The 18,455-nt window shown below is 45.2% G+C and overlaps 2 protein-coding genes across 3 annotated transcripts in view; one reads left to right on the plus strand and one right to left on the minus strand.

Annotated features, from left to right (window-relative positions):
- SFI1 (SFI1 centrin binding protein) overlaps nt 1–18,455 on the plus strand; it is an 81,506-nt gene that overhangs the window by 57,670 nt on the left and 5,381 nt on the right. The gene's annotated exons all lie outside the window — the stretch shown is intronic.
- PISD (phosphatidylserine decarboxylase) overlaps nt 1–18,455 on the minus strand; it is a 40,745-nt gene that overhangs the window by 233 nt on the left and 22,057 nt on the right. For both annotated transcript variants that reach the window (XM_077835264.1, XM_077835265.1), the window contains 4 exons: nt 7,530–7,766; nt 6,800–6,938; nt 4,509–4,655; nt 369–529 (listed from right to left, as the gene is read on the minus strand). In XM_077835264.1, the coding sequence (XP_077691390.1) occupies nt 369–529; nt 4,509–4,655; nt 6,800–6,938; nt 7,530–7,766 (684 nt within the window). The remainder of the gene's footprint in view (nt 1–368; nt 530–4,508; nt 4,656–6,799; nt 6,939–7,529; nt 7,767–18,455) is intronic.

Consider the following 18,455-nt stretch of genomic DNA (forward strand, 5'->3'; position numbering starts at 1 on the left):
AGACAAGAGAGAAAGGAATGTGATTTGTGGATTTTAGTATGCTCTATCCATTTACTAGGATTGACAACTCCCTATGCCTGGCCTACAGTTTCAAATAGTAACATGCAACAGTGCTAAATACAAGGTGGAAGAAGAAAAGATCTGGACAGCAGACACCCCCTTCACATCCTGGTCCTGGACTACATTAAGCTCATGAACAGTTGTGCCAATTGAGTAATACTCGGTAGAAAACTTTTGGGTTTTAACTTTAGCTTGATATTAGTTATGAGGAAATCAAATAATTAACCAGCCTTGTTTCCTCACATAAGTTATACAGTACCACTGACTCACTAACAAAGTGAGACTTCAAAGGCAGGATTTGTACTCACCCGGTCGAAGTAGATGCGGATGGAGCCAACATTTGTGGCTCCTACTGCTGTTAGGGAAAAAAAGCCATGTTTCCAATCACCAGTAAGTACAACCCGCTCATTATGGCAGAAGAGTTCCTTGATCCAGCGGGCAACACCAGGATTCACAGACATCAGGGAGCCTGTAGTAAACAGGAAGAGCAAGATGAAATATTCTTTGTTCTTTCGGCAGTATTTTGATAGATTTAAGGCACAATAATTTAGAGACCAACAAAGAAAGGCCAGATTAAAGCTCATTTCTAAGAAGTGAGACAAATACTAAGTATTATCAAGAATATGAAGGATCAGAAGATGCACAGAGGTTCTGTTGCACTGTGCACAGCAAATAAAGCCTTCAGCTGGGCAGTAGCAAAAACAGAACGGTTACTAAGGGTATGTCTACACTGCAGCTGGGAGTATGCTTTCTAGCCCATGTTTCCAGCTGCACTGTAGATACGCTAGGTGGGGCGCAGATAACACTTGAGTGTTCTTTAGCTCATAGGTTTCAGAGTAGCAGCCGTGTTAGTCTGTCTCTGCAAAAAGAACAGGAGTACTTGTGGCACCTTAGAGACTACCAAATTTATCAGAGCATAAGCTTTCATGGGCTACAGCCCACTTCATCGGATGCACAGAATGGAACTTATAGTAAGAAGATATAGATATACATACAGAGAAGGTGGAAGTTGCCATACAAACTGTAAGAGGCTAATTAATTAAGATGAGCTATTATCAGCAGGAGAAATATGTGGACTCTCTCCTCAGGCCCTACCCAAGATCCATAAACCTGGAAATCCTGGACGCCCCATCGTCTCAGGCATTGGCACCCTAACAGCAGGATTGTCTGGCTATGTGGACTCTCTCCTCAGGCCCTACGCTACCAGCACTCCCAGCTATCTTCGAGACACCACTGACTTCCTGAGGAAACTACAATCCATCGGTGATCTTCCTGAAAAACACCATCCTGGCCACTATGGATGCAGAAGCCCTCGACACCAACATTCCACACAAAGATGGACTACAAGCCATCAGAAACAGTATCCCCGATACCGTCACAGCAAACCTGGTGGCTGACCTTTGTGACTTTGTCCTCATCCATAACTATTTCACATTTGGGGACAATGTATACCTTCAAGTCAGTGGCACTGCTATGGGTACCCGCATGGCCCCACAGTATGCCAACATTTTTATGGCTGACTTAGAACGCTTCCTTAGCTCTCGTCCCTTAACGCCCCTACTCTGTTTGCGCTACACTGATGACATCATCATCTGGACCCATGGAAAAGAAACCCTTGAGGAATTCCACCATGATTTCAACAATTTCCCTCCCACCATCAACCTCAGCCTAGACCAATCCACAGCAGCTGTCAATTTCCTGGACACTGCTGTGCTAATAAGCGATGGTCACAACCACCACCCTATACCGGAAACCTACTAACTGCTATACTTACCTACATGCCTCCAGTTTCCATCAAGGACACACTCATTGTCTATAGCCAAGCTCTAAGATACAACTGCATTTGCTCCAATCCCTCAGACAGAGACAAACACCTACAAGATCTCTATCAAGCATTCTTAAAACTACAGTACCCACCTGCTGAAGTGAAAAAACAGATTGACAGAGCCAGAAGAGTACCCAGAAGTCACCTACTACAGGACAGGCCCAACAAAGAAAATAACTCTACTAGCTGTCACCTTCAGCCCCCAACTAAAACCTCTCCAGCGCATCATCAAAGATCTACAACCTATCTTGAAAAATGATCCCTCACTCTCACAGATCTTGGGTGACAGACCAGTCCTTGCTTACAGACAGCCCCTTCCCCCCAACCTGAAGCAAATACTCTCCAGCAACCACACACCAAAAACACTAACCCAGGAACCAATCCTTGCAACAAAGCCCGATGCCAACTCTGTCCACATATTTATTCAAGTGACACCATCATAGGACCTAATCACATTAGCCATGCCATCAGGGGCTTGTTCACCTGCACATCTACCAATGTGATACGTGCCAGCAATGCCCCTCTGCCTTGTACATTGGCCAAACCGGACAGTCTCTATGCAAAAGAATAAATGGACACAAATCTGACATCAGGAATCATAACATTCAAAATCCGGTAGGAGAACACTTGCACCTCTCTAGCTGCTCAGTAAAAGATTTAAGGGTGGCAATTTTGCAACAGAAAAGCTTCAAAAACAGACTCCAACAAGAAACTGCTGAGCTTGAATTAATATGCAAACTAGATACCATTAACTTGGGTTTGAATAGAGACTGGGAGTGGCTGGGTCATTTACACATTGAATCTATTTCCCTACGTTAAGTATCCTCACCCCTTCTTGTCAACTATCTGCATGGGCCATCTTGATTATCACTACAAAAGTTTTTTTTCTCCTGCTGATAATAGCTCATCTTAATTAGCCTCTTACAGTTTGTATGGGGTGTGTGTGTGTGTGTGTGTGCGTGTGTGTGCGCGTGTGCGCGTGTGCGCGTGTGCGCGTGTGCGCGTGTGCGTGTGTGCGTGTGTGTGTGTTCTTACTATATGTTCCATTCTATGCATCTGATGAAGTGGGCTGTAGCCCACGAAAGCTTATGCTCTAATAAATTTGTTAGTCTCTAAGGTGCCACAAGTACTCCTGTTCTTTAGCTCCTATCACTATCATCCAGCATGTCCGAGGTCCTGCTACATCCATCCCCTAGAAACAACAGGAGTTGAATGAAGGGAAAATATTTATGCCAGAAACTAAGGCATATTAACACCCCTCCACACATGATATATCAACCTTGTTAATTTTTGCCCTGGGCTCAGACCACAGTATTTCACCCTAATGCCATCTCTCAGAGTTCACAGCGTCACTGTTACATGCCCTGAAAACATTGCTATCACCAAACAGGCAAGGAGGAGGAACTCAGCTACCTAATGAACTCAAACCAGAACAAGCCTGTTTCTGAGCCTGGATTACCAAGTGCTCCACAGGAGCTGACTAAGATCTGACTACACAACAGCTCTACCTCTAAAGTCTAAGGACGCAGGCAAAAGTCTTTATATCTAAGGGATGAGCTCATTGGGCTGCCTCGCCAAAGCTTTAGGGGAAAAAAAACCCCACCCCAGCCAACCCCACCAGTCTCTCAAATGCCCTTTGCAACGTGTGAAGAAGTGGTTGTGTAGCACTACAGATCTGAGTCACCATAGCTGGCCAGATGTGAACATGAAGGATTAATAAATAGATCTAGGATCCCGAAAGAAAATGAATCACAATAGGAACCTTAAAGGTTTCCACCCTGTCACACACTACAGGGGAGCACACAGTGCATTAGACTGTTTCATTCTGTACTTTATGCACATTGCTCTATTTCAATGGCTCTCCTGGCAGCATTTCCCTAAGAAACCCCTGGCTTAAAGGGTTTACTCAGCCACAAACCTTAGCTTCATGCTGAAGCTTGGCAGATCAACTTTCTTGCCAGGTCTTGTCTCTCTCACACATAGCATCTGAAACCGAAACCAAGTCCAACTCCTCTCTTTGTTCCTAGGTAATTAAAAAAATGAATTTCCATCTGCTGGACTAAGGAGCATGACTGTCTGTGAAGGAGAGGGCAAAACTCCATAACCCCAATTCAAATCAAGTGATTGTGCTTAGTGTCGTCTTCTGAATCTCTGATGTGCAGGGTTATCCACAACAATCAGATGCCCCTCTAGGACATCCTCTCTTTTACCAGCAACAGGGCAGTTTACTGTGGTGGGTGAGGAATGCCCTTGTTCCCTCTCAAGATGCTGACTGGCATTCTTCAAGCTCTTAACAGCCATTTCAGTAAAGTCTGCTGGAAACAGATCTGGGTCTCCATACACCTCTTTGTTTAGTTGAGAGAATTAGGTCTGTTGAGAGACTAAGTTATCCATCTTCAACATTACCAATTTAACTCAAATATCAGACTATTAAGCCCTGAAATTCATTAGCACAGTATTCAGGATTTTGGGGAAGCATGATCCTCAATGTGTTTTTTATGACAAATAGCTGCCCTCTGATTCTCTAGCACATCACAATTCAAGTGCTCTGACTGAGGCATCTCTCAGTAATCCCCCTGCTTTTACACCTGCTCTGTTTCCCCTTCATGGAAGTAGAATCTACCTGGGAAGTGGCGTCTGTGCGACACTCTCCAGTCAGTGGGCGAGTGGAAGCAGTGATAGTCCCCAGGCGCCAGGTAGATGACACAGTGATAGAGCTCGTTCCCCTCCTTTGTGACTAGCTGGTTCTGGAATGAGTTGCAGGATGAGGCTGCAGTGGAACAGCAGAAGACAAAAGGGGTTAAAAAGAACAACCAAAATAATCTGTGAGAGAATGTATTGTGAGACAAGTCTCCAATGAGAAATGTGCTACTATGATACTCAGAAAACCAGTGTTAACAGCAGATCACTAAATACAGCCCACAAAGTGACCCTGGGGGCATTCACTGGCAAGAGAGCTTAATAGATGAATCAGCAACAGAATTCCAAACATGTAATAGCCCTCAGTGAACACATTTGTTGGGACCATGCAGAACCCTTTCAGGGTACATGGTAAGGAGAGGAGTCAGCCTTAAAATTAATTCCTTGAATGTCTTCAGTGTTGAGCATGCTCTCAGGTCACACCTTCTGCAACTATAAACTAAACATTTTCTTACTTGTGTTATTAACAACCCTTTGATTACTAAAACAGGAAGAATTACAGAAATCCAATTTACTTCTCACTACTGATGCTGTTCACTTTTCCACTTCCTTCAGCTTGGACAGTGAAATCAGACTTGTCAGTGTTTGGGTTGGGTAAATGCTGCAGGAGAAGGCTTCTGGCAAATTTTGTAAATTTGATTTTACAAAAATCTACATTTTACGCCACGCTGAATTGACAGGATTCCTTAACTCCTAAGATTTCATGTAAACTGGAGGCTGATACTTGGATCATAGAGGGGGATACAGAGCATGCAGTGGGAGGGATTTGCCTTGTTAGTTTTTCCTTTGCTTGCTCCCTATTACTTTAGGGACAATTCAAGCTGACCGTATGTCCCTCTTCAAAGGCCCATTGTGGCTACAGGAAGCTTTGAAAGAAGAGTACCCAGAAGGTAGTTCTTCAAGGCCAAGAATCAGCATTTTAAAAAGCTCGTGTCCCTTTAACACACAGCTAGGTTTTAAACATCTTTGAAGTCCAAGCCCAGAAGAATCCAACGAACTTTAAAGAGCCCCAGCTTCCCCAGACAAACAGCAGGGGCTTGAGACGGAGTCTCATAGAACACAAATAATTTGTCTTAAAAGACACCTCAGAACTATTGGGGTGTAATGTCCCAGCTTACAAAATGCTTTTAGTTGCATTTGCATACACATCACAAAAACAATTCTGGAGCTTTCAAAAAGGGCTTCTTTCTGTCACATATTGTCTATACACAGGTTTAACACAAGATCCTGACACCCAAACCAAGGGCTTTGAAGACAGCTCTATTTCCACAGAACAGGCACAGCAAAGACAGTGACAGCACAAACTTCCTCACAGTGCCCCAGCCCTGACCTAAAAGGCAGACCTCTAGGCATGAGAGCAGAGATCAGTCTCCATACAGGGGGTGCTGCTGCATAAATTGGGTCTAATAGACTAGTTCATGGATCTCAAACTAGAATTACCAGGAGGTCCGCATGAAGACTAATACATTGGTCCGAGGACTGCATCACTGACGCTACCCCATCCCCCTGCTGTCCTGGCCCCATCCCCACTCCACCCCTTCCATGAGGCCCCACCCCACCTCTTCTCATCTTCCCCAGCCTCATTCCAACCCCTTCCCCAAAGTCCCCACCCCAACTCTGCCCCCTCCTTGCCCCTATTCCAACCCCTTCCCCAAATCCCCGCCCCCGCCCCACCTCCTCTCCTCTCCCTCCTGGAAACCACTAAGTGCCACCAAACAGCTGTTTGGCAGCAGGAAGCGCCTGGAAGTAGGTAGAGGAACGGGGACGAGGCACACTGGAGGGGGGAGCTTGACAGAAACAGGAAATAACTGGGGCGGGGGGGACCCCCTGGACTAGTTCCTACAGCTTCCATCTTTGCTAGCCAAACATCTGGACATGTTTCAGCCTCCCAGCAGGAGCAAGCCTCATTATGGTCACAGACCTTGAAGTTACCCAGAATCTACCCAATATAACCATGCACTTGAGGGAACTGAAAAGTTAAAATGTAAAATGTAGAGAAAAGGGCTGAATCTGAGGCTGAGGCTGCAAGTGAGGGACAGGGTACTAAGGAGATAGAGGAATCCAACATGGAACATTACACCCCACATGTTATTCCTCAGTTTGAGCTATAATGAAGCAGAGCTGCCTAGTTGAGAGCAGATAGCTATGATTCACCCCGTCCCTGCAATTACCAGGAACAGTGAAATGACAGAAACAGGCTAGGAGGCAACTTACTTTGGCTAAACTGCACGTCTTCTGTGCTGGTGCATGGCCCGAGGAAGGACTCCAGTGAGTAGGTGACACCCTTCACCTGTTCCACTTCGCAGTTTTTCACTTGTCCAAAGTTCAGAATCTTTCCATCTGAGGGACTGATCTACAGGGAACAAAAAAAGTAAACTGCAGTGAAAATCCATGCATCTCTCACGCTTAGCCATCAGAAACACAAGTCCACTGATCATTTGAACCCCAACATTTCACATCTCTTCCCCTTTATATAACCTCTCGCCCCCACACAGGGATAAGCCTAGCCTCTTTTTGTATCAGACCTTTGATATTTTCACAGAAAGAAAGGCAAATAGGAAGGCCCGTAAGTGAGATCCAGAAAGACTTATTTGTTCGAAGTGAATGCCAATGCTGTGACCACTACAGAGACTTTGAGAGCACCTGGTCCAGTCCGGTGTCTCGAATAAATCAGACTGGACTTTTACCTACCCCAACCAAGTAGTTCAGTTAGGGCCATGATCTGTTGCCATACAGACAGGCTGGATATGGGTGTAACCAAGAGCAACAACCCATACAGAAAAGGGGTGAGTGACAGACCCACAACTCCACTCAGGCCGGCCCAATATTCAGAGTTTTGGCCTACAGACATAGCACACGTTCCAAGGTGAGGGATGGGAACATTTACACATCAACGTGTAGCTCCTCTGGAACAAAATAAAACATTGCAAACCCTCCTCCTCACCACACTGTGATAGCAGCAGACTGGCCGGGACTGGGGCTTCAGCTTTCTGCGGAAGAATTCGCTCAGGTTTCTATAGTGATGAAGATCTTCGACAGCTGCTTCTTTCATGTTCACTCCAAATGTCCAGATATACAGGCTGTAGACAGGCTTCCGGAGCCAGGTGGGCAGCTCGACCTGGTTCAAACGACCCCAGGCTCGTGAAAGCAGTCGTGTTGGTACTGATTTGTACAGAGAAACCTAGAGAGAAAGGTTTCAGAGTAGCAGCCGTGTTAGTCTGTATCCGCAAAAAGAAAAAGAGTACTTGTGGCACCTTAGAGACTAACAAATTTATTTGAGCATAAGTTTTCGTGAGCTACAGCTCACTTCATCGAATGCATTCAGTGGAAAATACAGTGGGGACATTTATATACACAGAGAACATGAAACAATGGGTGTTACCGTACACACTGTAACGAGAGAAAGGAATCACACCATGCTATTTCTGTTCGTTCTACCGCTTTTAGCCCTTCTTCCCTTTGCTCCCAAAATGGAAGAATCCAATTCATTCCTACTGTGACTCCCTTCACTTCAGTGGAGTTACACCAAGGATGAATTTACCTTGAAGTCTTCAATAAACCAAGACCAGAACCTTACCCTCCCTGCCCCCATGCTGATGTGTAGGGATGGGGGACCAGATGAAATGAAGACCACAGCAAAAGTAAAGCCAATTTGGATGTTTCATCTGTTTTGAGAAAGAGATAAAAAATCCATTTGGTCAGTATAATTTCTGTTGTTGTTTTTGTTGCCTTAAGGCAAATAATAAAAGCACAAACCCATTCTTCCAATCGCAGCACAGAAGTCCTGCGAGCCACCTACAGTGGAGGGCAGCTACAATGCATGCACCCTCTTCCCCTTGTATGCTGAAGCTTCATATGAAAGTTAGTGGAAACTGCTCCCAGGAAGCTCACAGAGAAGCTGTGCATTTGGGACATTACAGCACTAATTGGAGGCAGTGAAACATTACTAATATATTTATTTTTGTGAACAACCCAAAGAAAACTGACTTAGAAATACATTTCTGTTGGCATTTCAATGCCTAGTGTGTTGCTTCTCCCAAGCCCATCTATTTCTGGAATTATAAAGTACCTTGTCTACACATAAAAGGTGCACTGCTTTTAACTATACTGGTATAATTAAAGCAATACAACTCCTCTGGTGTGGACACAGTTACACTGTTCTTATACCAGTGTAGCTTATTACCATAAAGACAAATAAACTATATCCATATATTGCACCTTTCTACTGGCATAACTGTGCCACACTAGGGCTTATACCAGTGTAACTATAGTGGTCAAACAAACAAAAAATCACACCCCAAATGATAGCTTTATCAGTAAAAGAACTGTGTGTACACCAAGCCTTATTGTTTGGGCAATCTCCAAAAACTCACTCACCTGTTGTTTGTGGTACGTGGTATCACCCACACAGCTCACGAGAGCATGTTGTAATCCCAAAAACATAGAGGAAGGCTGGAGCCTTCTGAAATAAGTTTTGCACAGTAAGCTGTTTTCTGAAAACCTCTGGTAAAAGTTTGCAGAACAAGGTGGCTGGTTAATTCCAACTCCGAGTAAAAGGGTTCTCTCATTTCTTTCCTAAGAGGCACTATTTATTCTCTACTATATGGGTATCCCTCAACGTTAGGACCTGCAGAATGTAGCAATACAGACCCCTCCAGAGAACTGGTCTTTTAGCCCGTATGTTCTATTAAGCAAATTTATTTCACCTGCTAATGGATAATACTCCACTCAACTCACCTTCACTCAGACCAGTCCAGTATTCTGAGTTTTGACTGTGCTATGGATGATGCTTAAAAATAAAATCCAACCATTAGAGAGAGAGCGAAAGAGCACGTCAGCTTAATCTTACTTCAGACTGAAATGTTTTAAACCATCTATTGTTACAGGTAACACTTTAGACCATGACAATAGAAGGATGAGAGAGAAATATTGTTCTGTTTTTTCTCGTGTTTACACTTTGCACATTTGACAGGCGTTGGACAGAGTCAGTTTCATGGTATCCCTGTAGAAAGAGTTTCACCTATTTGTGGACAGTCACAGAAGAGATTTAAAAAAAAGGGGGTGATTGCAAAACCACAAAAATTGGGAAGACAACTTGGGGACAGGCGCAGTGCCTGAAAATACATACTTCACTTTTGCAAGTGATGGGGTTTCAAGTTGATAGTCTCTGTTTAATGAAATAGCTGTCAAAATGGCATCCTCTCAAGAGCAGGCACATTTGTATAAGTATGCAGGTCCATGTACTGAAACAAAATTTCATCATTTGAGTCAGGGATGCCTGCATTAGCACATCCTCTGGGCAGTCAGCATTCCAGGCACCCAAGAAGGAATTGAACAGCCAACCATTCTCACACACAAATTGCAGCAGCAGAGAGACTACATGAATGTGTCCATGAAAAGGGATGGAGAAGAGGCGTGGTCTGCCTTAGCCCTAGCTCTGATATTTGTGGGTGTTACTATCTGAATAAATGCAGCTGTTTCCACTGATTCCCCAGCTTGGGAACTTGTTTGTTAGGGGATCATAACAAATTCTATGCCCTGAAAATTCATCGTCTGTCTCTGAAAGGAGAATTACATAATCCCTAAAGCTTCACCACAAAGGAAAAAAACCACACGCAGTTGGGGGAGAGGAAGGTATGAGCTGCAGTTCTGCTTTAATATCAGCCATCAGCACCATGCTGTCTCCAGCTCTACTGTAGTCTCCCCCTGCTGCCAGCCTCCCTCCATTATAATAGAACATTTGCCCACAGGGTTGTTACAAAGGAGAGACCTGCTCACACTTACCCTGCTCATAGGCCTCCATCCCACTCTGGTCAAGGGTTTAAGAGCACCGAAAGGCAGAAGATAATAGAGAATAGTCAGAGGCCAAGAACGGAGTTTCAGAGCAGGCCTAGACATACAGCTCAGCTGGCCCAACCTCCGCCTCAGGGCCAGCTGGGGGAATTGCAACCTGTAGGATCACATACACACACAAAAGGGTCAGCCAACTCAGCCTCAGAACCACCAGCTCCTGACAGAGTTTGTTCAATGCTTGTCAGTGATTCTGCAACTCCCTGACTTTGGTTCAGATCTGCTCCTTTCCCAAAATACAGGAGCAGTTCAGCTCAAACATGAGTATGAGCTGCCCGGGGCACAGGACAACTTCCATTATTCATGCCTACCGGCAAATTAATTAAAGGCAAAACCTTTTGCATTAGACAAAGGCTGAGATACAGGTGAAAACAAGGCAGCAACTGGTCCAGCCAGGTAATGCTAGAACATACACAATATGATATGGAACACCAAAAGGGGGAAAACCCAGGAACTTCTTTCAAACACCAGAAGAATAAGTAGCTACTCAAGAGGAAACATTTGCCTGTACCCTCTCCAGCTCCTGGAGAGTTAGAGTGATCAGCCCAGTAAAGCACTTTGAAAGCTAGCAATCTAGGATTCTAGGAATAAAATCCCTATTTAGGGCAAAAGTGTTAGGCAAGTGCTAAGGAAAGAACAGATGATATTCCAGTGAGACAAACAGCCACAAACCCAGGGCAATGTCGTCTCTGGCTCCAGGATTTCAACAAGATCTGGCATAATGGGAATCCTGCATTTCAGAAGTTCCATCCACAGTGCTGTTCCTACATGCAATAGTGGGATGAAATTGACCTAATCCTAGGCTCTCATTCTGTTGGGAGAGAGACAGCTACAGTGCCATAAGCACAGTGTGCTCCTGCTAAGGGAAAGGGAAGTGCATATACTTGCTCCTCTCTCCTGCCTGTTTTTAGCAGCAGCAAGAGGGACTCATGCCTGTACCTCCTGGTCTTGTCAGGTGAGCCCCAGAAACAGGCAGCAGCAGAAACTGTCAACATCAGACAGTACCCATCTGGACAGAGACACAATAAAGTCAGGGTAAGTCCTAGAAAGGATCACAAAAGCCATTGGGGTCAAACTGAAGTGCTCCTGCAGCAGGCCTGCTAGCAGTTGGTTCCATCTGGCCAGCTATTTAACACTTCAGAGACAAAAAGAAGTGGGATTTGTGAGTTAGTGCACACTGCCCAAAGAGCAGAGATCAAAAGGCATCTTTCAGGTTTTACATTTCTTATTGGGCACCTCAGTCTTAGATAGAGGATACAAGAACTAACACACACATACTGCCAGCGTAGCAGGGTAGTTACTATCTATGGCCCATTCAAACTTTGGCCTCTTAAGCAACTGTGTTTAGGTGGGGTTTTTTGTGATGTAGATGCCTGAATTGAGAACAAACTCATTTCACACAAAGAGCCATCAGGTGGCTGACAGACTATGACTTGTGGTCATTACCAGTCTGGGCCAGAATTGAACCAGTGACTCAGCATGGAAAAGCTCCAAACCTCATTCCTGTTTCCACAAGACATCTCATTCCTCCAGTTTTTGCTGTGCTTGAGTCTTCCCTGGGCAAACTCTCTTATTCCTTTCTTCTCTTGGGATCTCCCCGGGGTACCTCATGCTTAGCCTCATTCTCAAGATTTTCTGGGTCTCATCATTAGGTTAATGTCCACCCAACCCAGGACAAAACATCCAGGTCTGTTTGGCACTGTGCTAACAGCTGGGGAACAATTCTTCTCCCTGCATGTTTGGAGGTGACGTAGTGTACTGAGCATGACTATATGTGCATGCTGATTGGAAGGGGAAGGCTCCTGCTACAAGTTATTTTGAAGAGCACTCCCGTCCCTTGCAGGATGAAAAAATTTGAAGCGTGAGCTGTAACACACTCTACTGTTCTCTCCAAGAGAGAAAGGAGCTGGGAGACTAGAAAGGGCCAACTTGCCCTTTTGAGGACTTGGGTCAAAAATTAAAACATCACCTGAAGAGATGCAACTGTCACCATGTGGGCTCAAGATGGTGCCTTTGGCTCACCGATTTACTCTGTAGGCTAACGTTACTAACTCCAAAGCCAGAGAATGGCCGTGTGCTGGAGTGCAAGAAAGACCTGAGTAGCTGAAGTATTGTCTCAGCAGCGCTACAGCAGGCCTCAACAGCATGAGGCAAGACCAGCGCACAGCACAGGAATAAGAGAGACATCTCACCTGCAGCTCCTCCTCCCTCTCATCCGCCAGGGCCCAAGAGCCTGACAGAGAGATGGCCTCTCCAAGAGTTTCAGAGGACAAGGTACTGCTCTTCCCTCCCATCTCCTTCTCCCTCCCTTCACTGCAGACGATCATGAACCAATCCCTGCAGAGCTGCATCCTGGCAGCTGGCTCTAAAACCCCCTTCCTTCCCATCGCCTTGGCCTGGTTTTAGAGGAATCCCTCTCTAGATTTTTTGCTCTCCCATTGATCAGAAGGGGACCGGAAGAGAAAGGAAACATTATTTCTCTTGTACAACAGCAACCCCTCCCTTGCCAATTCAGCGCATAAGGAGATTTATAGTAATTAGGCCAAACAAAGGTTTTGCAGATGGCGGTCACTCCTTCTGCCCATCTACCCTCCCTTCCTTATCTCGCCCTTCAATCGCCATCCTGCAAAGCAGAAAACACCAAACAGTACCTGAAACGGGCTCTCCTATTTGGTGTGCCCCTGGCAGAGCCAGCTGGGCCTGGACTCTCCAGTTGTGGGTGCTGCTCCCCGGCACAGCTGCCGCTGTTCCCTGAACGTAGCCTTCGGACATGAATTTTAACTTTGTGGAGGTTGTAGCAAGAGAGAGGAGGAGTAGATAAAGCTTTACAGCATCTCACCATTTCCCTGCGTGCAGATCTGGTCCCTGCAGGGTGTTTGACTGACACATCATCAGGATGGCGGTCGGTCGTAAGTCTCAGTCTCTCTTTTTTTCTCTACCTCCCCTTCCCTTGCTCGCTTCGGCACAGGAGGGAAGACACGACGTCACAGCTCCTAATTCCCCCGCTGGTTTGTCTCCGGCTTCCCTCTCTGTCTCTTTCCCACTTGCAACTCAGCTACGAGGTTCCCAGCTATTGCAAACAAACAGGCATTGTATCACACTTCAGCAACCCTCTGCAAAAGCAGCTTTGTGCGAGACAAAAGCAACCTTTGCCGATAAGCAGCCCTTGCTCCTCTCTAGCCAAGGTTGCCATCGAAGCTCAACTCCCAAACGAACACTCTGCAGTGTCAGGCTGCTGTAACTAATGCACTATGATCAGAACTGCAGCCAGCTGGCCACGCACAGTTATCCCAAGAGCCAGCCTGAATGCGAGGCTGGGAGGAGGAGGAGGAGGAGGGATGGTGGAGAAGAGGAGGAGGGAGATAACTCATAGCTTCAATTCTGCACTGCAGTAACTGCAGCTAGATCAGTTCTGGACTACTGAGCAAGTAGATGTGTATGCAGACACTCACTCTGCCAGAAAACCCTTTCCTTCTCACACTTTCCAGCCTGGGAACAGAGGAGAGGAAAGGGAGGGAACATCTTTTCTACCTCATACAGTCCAGTTAGAGACCAACGCCCATCTCAGGACACCCTTTCCATCCCACACTGTCCAGCGAAGGAGCAGGCAAAGACAGAAAAAGGGAAAGAATGTTCCCTTACAGATATACATCCCTACACTGAAACAAACAAGTTCCAGTGCCAGCTTGAGGAAACAGGCTCTGCAGAAAAAGTTGAACAGATGCTTTATAAAGAGCACAAGACTTCAACAATTTTTACATCCAGCAAAACTCAGAATCCAAACCACCAGTACCATGGGGGCAAGAGAGGTTGTTGCAGTCTTGAAGACTGCACACCCATTTTCCATGGCACAGATTTTGGAATATTCATTGGGTGAGAAGTTCTCTTCCATATTGCAAATTATATCTGAAAGCTGTTGACTAAAAACTGGCATTTCTGTGTCTCTTGGCCGCAGCACCTGGATTGCTAAAGAGGAAAACTAGCAACAATAGGAAGCCAGAGCCAGAGATCAGAACTGAGCTTACACCTGGCTTCTGTGTCAAGTCCAACACCAGAAATATTTTATGGTTCAATATTTAAGCAAAATGGTTAAACACTGGTTTTTGTCAAAACTAAGGTAGATACCAGTTTAGTATCTCCAAAGCATGCCCACCCTGCTAGTGCCACAAGTGACGTGGAGTGAGTCAATAAGGACTTTGCTGCATAAACCCAAGGTTGGATAGGAGGTTATATATTGTGCTGAGGGGAAAAGAAAAAATGGGGGCAAATTTTCAACAGAAGCGTAATCTAAATCAACTGTGTCCCTTTAAAAACAGGTTTAAAAACACTTAATCAGACTAAGGTGGAAACCATTTTCACCACCAAGATCACAAGAAATGCTCAGCATGCATGCAAGTTCCAGAATCTGTGACAAGGGAAAAAATACAGCACTGGTACAGAAAGGCCAGGAGACAAACAGTGCTGTCTAACAAACATTTTCTCCTCCTCCTCACATCCCAGACATGCAGGGACTCCTACACACAAGGAACCTGCATAGGGTTTTCCTCTTTGTTGTGATTCTAATCTTGTTCTCCAAAGGACCCCACCCACACTTCACATTTGCTATGGATGAGGGAAAAGCCAGAGCAAACAAGTTTCATCTGCACTCACAATTTATTCTACTCTTCCTTCAAAAGTAGGTGAGGTAAATACACATTTCAGTATAGTCTATTTCAATGGAAACAGCCCAATTGTCTCTCTCCTTTCAAAGAACTTACCACATCCTAGATCAAGAAGGCAGGGGTTTATTTCCCCAAGATTTTACAAAAGAGTGGAGTGAATTGAACAGCCAACCTGCACCCCAGAAGTGAATGAACATTGAAAATATAATTCCGTTGTTTAATGTTGAGACTACTGTACATTCAGATAAAGTTCATGGAAAGGGAACATGTGATGGGGGCTACCCCCTTTGGGGCAAAAACCATGGCATGATCGACTCACCTTCCTAGGTGAAGTTCCCAGGGAGAGAGAGGGATTTCAGTACTATATAAGCCATACTGCTCCATGGCTACACAAAACTCACCTCCTCTAAGTAAGAAGCCTTACATTTCTTCTATGTTCTGTCCTACTGACCCCATTACACTCATCAAGATGCAAATAATGACTATTACCCATGGATGAGAGTCTGCCCCTCTTCTTGGCTGAGACCCGCTTAAATACTGACATACAAACATACATGGCGAGTTGCCATGTCAGCAGCTACTGCACAGGAGGGATTAAGGATACAGCAGGGTTTGGCTGCTCAGAATCGAAAGATGCCTGCAATGGAAGAAAGGGGAAATGACTGGATCCTGGACCATGCCAACCCTACTCTCAGCCCAAGTGTTCTGAGGAAGGGTGAAGGAAGGGACTGGCCCAACTGAGCCTGGGCATCAGTTACTGAATCCCCCCCCCCGCTGAGCGATGAATGTGACGGATTTACACCTGGATTTCTTCTCAAATCTCAGGACAGTACAGCAAAGCCTCTCTTACTAGCGTCACTGATGGGCCTCAGAGTTATCTAACTCTTCTGTATGGGGAGTCTGGGGCTTCAGCCCCAAACCACCCCTACCTGCTTGAACTCATCCAGAATTCATATTCAGTGAATAAAGGAAGTAATGACCATCTGCCCTATAAATCCCCTGTGGAGAATTATCTAACAACAAACAGCTAATCTGTCAGCTATGCAACTCCACTCTGGTCCATCAGTTCATATAAGCATCAAATCCAGTGACCCCGTTTAATTACTTGTCTTCTTATTATTTCTCAAAGCCCTTCCCTCAGGACTCCAAAAACACTAAGCCGGCGGATTTACAGGAATCAGAGACTGGATTAAACACACAACTGTACATTAAACTGAAATGACATAAGCATGCAGGGCTGGGTTTAGAATCATCCAGCCTGGATGCTAGAAGCCTCTCCCTCCCCACTTTCTTCACTTGTTAACAATATTGCCATTTAAAATATATGGTATAACTTAACACGTACTGTTGGGGAAAGCTGTATGGCTAAGCATAAACCATACAAGTGGAACAAAAGAAAGTATCAAGCAGCAAAAGGTAGGGGTATTCCAAGACCCACATCACACTATTATACAGAGGAGATCCGCTGCTAGTGACAGGTATTAGTTTATCATCAATGGTTTCATTCTTTTCTCCTGGCCATAGTCAATACCTTCTGTTTAAACTTATGGGCACAAAAAATCATCATCTCTCTTCCTTCCTCACCACCTTATTATTCTAGAGAAATCCAGCAGGAGAAACAATAGCTTCCTCAACAGACAATCAATCAGGAGATCCTGCTATTCTAAGAGCATAACAAAAAGGTGCTTTTGGATATTAGGGAAACAACCGTGGATTGGCTGTTGTAGAAGTCACATGATTTTTAATGCTGTGTATTGCACTCCCTAGATTCCTGCTGGCAGGTATGTAATCCTTAACTCTTCTTTGTGAGTGTCAAGGCCAGGGATCAGCAACCTTTGGCACACGGCCCGCAAGGGTAAGCCCCATGGCGGGCTGGACCAGTTTGTTTACCTGCCGCGTCTGCAGGTTTGGCCGATCGAGGCTCCCACTGGTCACAGCCGCTGCTTCCCGCAGCCCCCATTGGCCTGGAGCGGCGAACCGCAGCCAGTGGGAGCCGCCATCGGCCGAACCTGCGGACGCGGCAGGTAAACAAATTGGTCCGGCCCGCCAGGGGGCTTACCCTGGCGGGCTGCGTGCCAAAGGTTGCTGATCCCTGGTCTAGGCACTGGCTGCGAAATGTACTAGATGCCCTGATACAGCAGGTCTTTTTCCATCTCTAGTTTCTAGGATTCTCTTGCCCATTTTTTATCTCAAGCGGGTTTCCTGTAATTCCCCTTATAAGAGAGAGGTTTGTGTAATTAGCTTCCTTTAAATGTATAGTTGCGCTTCTCAACAAACAGAGAAATAAATCAACTTTTTAGAATGGCCATAAAACATTAGTTTATTCAGCACTAAAGACTGTGCAATGTTTTTGGTAAACAGTCCTTGATCTCTTCTCCGGGGCAAGGAAACAGGTCTTATCCACTTTCGTAAAGCAACATGTAAGTTTATGGCATTCTAAGTATTTTGTAATATGGTTCTCTGTGGTTCTATAAGCATATTTAATTTCATATGCTACCTGATAAAATGCCTTTCACCCAAGGTATTCATAAAGCCAATTCCCTTCTAGGATACAGACATCTAAAATGGAAGCATAAGGAGGGAGGGGGGGAATGGTTGTTTTAGACCTTCCTACTAAAAAGGAAAGCTCTGTTAAGCGCTCTAAAATCCTGAGTTGGAAACTGAACAAAGAAGCTGTAAGGCCTCACATACAATTCAGAAACCTACATGAAATACTAACTACACAAATGCTTCAGACTGGGGGCCGGGGTTCTTTTTAACAAAGGGACTATTAACTCTCTCAGTGTTGGTTCCTCAGATCAGCAGAACTGAGAGATTTCTAATACACCAATTCCTTTTTCATCTGACCTGAAAACCCAAGAAAACGGTGACTAAAGAATTGGTGCTCTTTGGAAGTTAGGCCTCTCCGATCAGTATTTGGAAGTCTAAAAGTGCTTACCTTGGCTGTACAACACTCCTGGCAGCTGCAGAGGCTGACTCTGAATGAAGCTTGTTTCAGTTCCTTCACAGACTTCTTGTTTTTAATCTACTGAAATGTGACATTGACCTGGCTTTTTTGTTTGGGTTTTTCTAAGACAAGTGAACAAAACAATGGAATGTAACCCACATAAGTGTTCCTGACAAATGCACAGAAGACTGGTGCACCAAGAGGGAGGAAAAAACTCTAATCCATGCCCTGCAGAAATCATATGCATTGATGTGTCCACATGCCCATCCTATTAATCCCAAACCACGGTCCTGTTTCCAAGATCAGTTGATTGTGACCTTCTGGTTCTACACTACTTCTTCCATTTCCTGGCCGTGAAGTTGGATGTATCCACTACATTTAAGTAGGAGTCTGCTGTATTGTGGAGAGCTAC

The sequence above is a fragment of the Eretmochelys imbricata genome, chromosome 15 (assembly GCF_965152235.1).
Source record: "Eretmochelys imbricata isolate rEreImb1 chromosome 15, rEreImb1.hap1, whole genome shotgun sequence".
NCBI classification, from domain to species: Eukaryota; Metazoa; Chordata; order Testudines; family Cheloniidae; genus Eretmochelys; species Eretmochelys imbricata.